This window comes from Myotis davidii, unplaced genomic scaffold (assembly GCF_000327345.1).
Source record: "Myotis davidii unplaced genomic scaffold, ASM32734v1 scaffold1786, whole genome shotgun sequence".
In the NCBI taxonomy this organism is placed as follows: domain Eukaryota; kingdom Metazoa; phylum Chordata; class Mammalia; order Chiroptera; family Vespertilionidae; genus Myotis; species Myotis davidii.
In genome coordinates, this window is record NW_006297147.1 from 219340 (window position 1) to 220291 (window position 952).

Sequence of the window (952 nt, forward strand, 5' to 3'; positions counted from 1 at the left end):
CCACCCCAGGCCCCTGATGGACCCCACAGTCCGGAAAGCCCCGGATGGACCCACATCCGGGAAAGCCCCGAATGAGTCTGTGCCGTCCTCCCTGCAGCCTCTGATCTTGGCGTCATTAATCACCACCCACATCTCCATGGGAACCTCAGATACTAGTCACCCCCGTCCTCTCTGCCCTGCACGTGCTGTGTCCTCTGAAGCCACAACACTCCTCTCTCACCTCCGCCTTCCTCACGGTCCTCCACGCGGGACTGAGCTGCAGGACCGGACAGGCTCCCGCCCCCGGGATGCCCGGTTCGGTGTGAGGAGGCGGTGAGGGCCCCGGCTCTCAGACTCACCTCAGCCCCGCGACTCAGCGCGGGCGCCGCCATTGCACTCAGTGGAGGAAGCAGGGCGGGAGCGGCGGGAGAAGGGGCCGCCGCGGGAAGGGCGGTCCTTGTCCGGGCCCTGGAACGGGTCACCCGCGTTACCACGTCCATCTTCGCACCCGCGCGTGTGCTGTGTGCACCACAGCTCTCCCGGCTTTTCCCTCGGGGAATCTTCACTAGAAACTAGCGATCTGGAATCTCCGATAAGGTAGCGACGGAAACCTGAGTCCAGACAAAAGGCCCGCCTTGCAGACACCGGAAGTCCCGCCTCTCCTAGTTCGCCGGAAATGCGTTTTCTGACCCTTCATTGGTTGCCGCGTGGTATTTCACAATGGGTCTTTGCATAGTGTGGGTCAGTCCAAGACCAGGTAGAGGGTTTTCCGACCTCACTCCAGGAGAAAATACCCAGATCCGCCTCTGGAGAGGCTAAGAGATGTCCCATCCTCATGAAAGAGTCATCTTGAAAATGGCTAAAGGAAGTTGTCATCTTTTCCTGGTGACGGGACTTGAGTACGTGCAAATGAAAACACATGATCTCTGAGCCCAATACAGCGACCCATAATAAAGAGGTATGAATGCATTAG

General features: G+C 59.0%; 1 protein-coding gene across 1 annotated transcript in view; it reads right to left on the minus strand.

The window, feature by feature from the left end:
- LOC102766004 (zinc finger protein 883) overlaps positions 1-952 on the minus strand; it is a 35448-nt gene extending 34496 nt beyond the window's left edge. Inside the window, exon 1 of the mRNA XM_015569910.1 lies at positions 339-952. Coding sequence (XP_015425396.1) covers positions 339-479 — 141 coding nt within the window. The 5' untranslated portion in view covers positions 480-952. The remainder of the gene's footprint in view (positions 1-338) is intronic.